General features: G+C 60.6%; 1 protein-coding gene across 1 annotated transcript in view; it reads right to left on the bottom strand.

Annotated features, from left to right (window-relative positions):
• Positions 1-1957, bottom strand: part of KDELR1 (KDEL endoplasmic reticulum protein retention receptor 1) — a 17811-nt gene that overhangs the window by 9258 nt on the left and 6596 nt on the right. The window contains exons 2-3 of the mRNA XM_045292645.1: positions 1610-1739; positions 1121-1279 (exon numbers count right to left, since the gene is read on the bottom strand). Coding sequence (XP_045148580.1) covers positions 1121-1279; positions 1610-1739 — 289 coding nt within the window. The remainder of the gene's footprint in view (positions 1-1120; positions 1280-1609; positions 1740-1957) is intronic.

Below are 1957 nucleotides of genomic sequence, written 5' to 3'. Positions count from 1 at the left end.
CCAGGCTCCCTGGGCAGCGGACACTTCACAGGCAAGCCGTACAGGTCCCACCAAAACGTCACAGAAGAGACCACGTGACGGCAGCCACCCCCACGTCAGTGAGGAAGTACCGTGCACTGCACTACGCACTTCAGCCCGAGGACAAGCATCTGATCCTGTACTTGTGACCCTAGACAGACTCGCTCACAGCCATCGAGTCTAACTCAACTCACTCGTAGCGACCCTGCAGGACAGAGTAGAACTGCCCTTGTGGGTTTCCGAGGCTGTAACGCTTTATGGGGGGAGACAGCCCTTCTCTTTCTCCCATGAAGTGGCTGGTGGGTTTGAACCGCTGACCTTGTGGCGAGCCCCCCAAGGCGTAGATGAAACCCATGTTATGGATGACGAGACTGAGAGGCCGCAAAGTGAGAGGATTGGCCGAAGGCCCCACAACTGCTAAGTGGCAGACCACCTACTGCTACCAAGTCCATTCTGACTCCCAGAGGCCCTACAGAGGGTTTCTGGGGCTACAGGTCTGGGTTGGAACAGACAGCCTCATCTTTCTCCCCAGGAGTGGCTGGCGGGTTCAAATCACCAACCTAGCGGCCAGCCGTCCAATGCTAGCTTCCCTCACAGCACCACCACGGCTCCTTGCTAGGTAGCCGAGGTGGGTTTCAAATCACCATTCTCTGGTTTGGAGCCCACGTGACATAAAGTCTCACGGTGGCCTGAGGCTTACTTTACCAACAGAACACTGAGGCACCGGGCTGTCAAGGCACAAGAAGAGAAAAGGTCAGAGCTGGGGCTCCGATCCAAGCACCCTGGTCCCAGGGCTGCAGCTCCCCGTCCTTGAGCAAACGGTCTGGCACTCACGGGCTAGTGACCCTGGACGAGTCCTCTGGACTCTGGAAGCCCCGATTGGTTTAACCATACAACGGGACCTCCGTGGCAGTGAATGAGCATGGGTGAATGACTTGCAGGACGCGTCTGGCCCAGCAAGTGCTACGGCTGAGTTCCTGTCACCTCACTCCAGACACTGAATGTTGATGCCCCCCCGCAATGGGGACGTTTGGGAGCTGGGCAGAGAGTCCACTTCAGCAGCCATGCCACCCACCATTACGGGAGCCTGTGGGCAGCCTACCTCCAGAGGGGTGAAGTCGTGGTTGACCAGGAACGCCAGGATGGCGGTGGGGACAATGAGGAACTCCACCCGGAACGTGTCGTGGTTCCCATCGTATGTGGCTTTGAACTTGCTGTAGATCATCCAGACCGTGGTGAAGGAGCAGGCGATATAGACCACCTGTCCGGGGGTTGAGGGGACACACACCTCAGCTCACAGCGTCCTGCCTCAGCCCCCTAAAGGCTTGGCCCAGGAGTCTAAGCAAGATGGGGCCCCCTAAGTTCCTCCTCCCTCAGACCCAGGAGACAGGGTCCTCTGCCCTCCTCCCTCACTCAGGAATTGGGGTCCCCTGTCCCTCCTCCCTATAACCCAGGAGTCGGGTCCCCAGGCCCTCCCCTCCTTCAGATCCAGTAGTGGGCCCCAGGAGTTAGAAATCTCCACCCCCTCCTCCCTCAGCCCCAGGAGTCTTGAACCCCCGAGCTTTTCCTAGGAGGTGGGCAGTGCCCTTACCTTCATGCACGTGTTGTAGAGGGAGATGTAGTTGGTGAAGAGGTCCAAGTACCGGGCAGTGAACACCACCGCAAACAGGACCTGGCTCTTTCCCGAAATCCCTGTGGTCCAGAGGGGAGGAAGGGGTGGGCTGCACGAGGAATCCAAGCAGGGCGCCGCCCGGGTCGGCCCTGGGGTGCAGCTGTCCCCGGAGGCCGCCCGGCCCGCCCCATGAGAAGGGCCCTCTCCCGCGGCTCACAGCCAGGGGGCAGCCCGGGCCCCGCAGCTACTCCAGCCCGAGGCTCTGGCCCGGACTAGGCCTCACGGCCGCCCGGACCCCCTTCCAAAGGCCTCCCCGTCCAGACCCGG

Source organism: Echinops telfairi, unplaced genomic scaffold (genome assembly GCF_000313985.2).
Source record: "Echinops telfairi isolate 266 unplaced genomic scaffold, ASM31398v2 ScPeMD7_655;HRSCAF=1070, whole genome shotgun sequence".
Lineage (NCBI taxonomy): Eukaryota > Metazoa > Chordata > Mammalia > Afrosoricida > Tenrecidae > Echinops > Echinops telfairi.
Note: the sequence above shows the minus strand (reverse complement) of the source record. Positions and strands in the feature narration are given on the sequence as shown.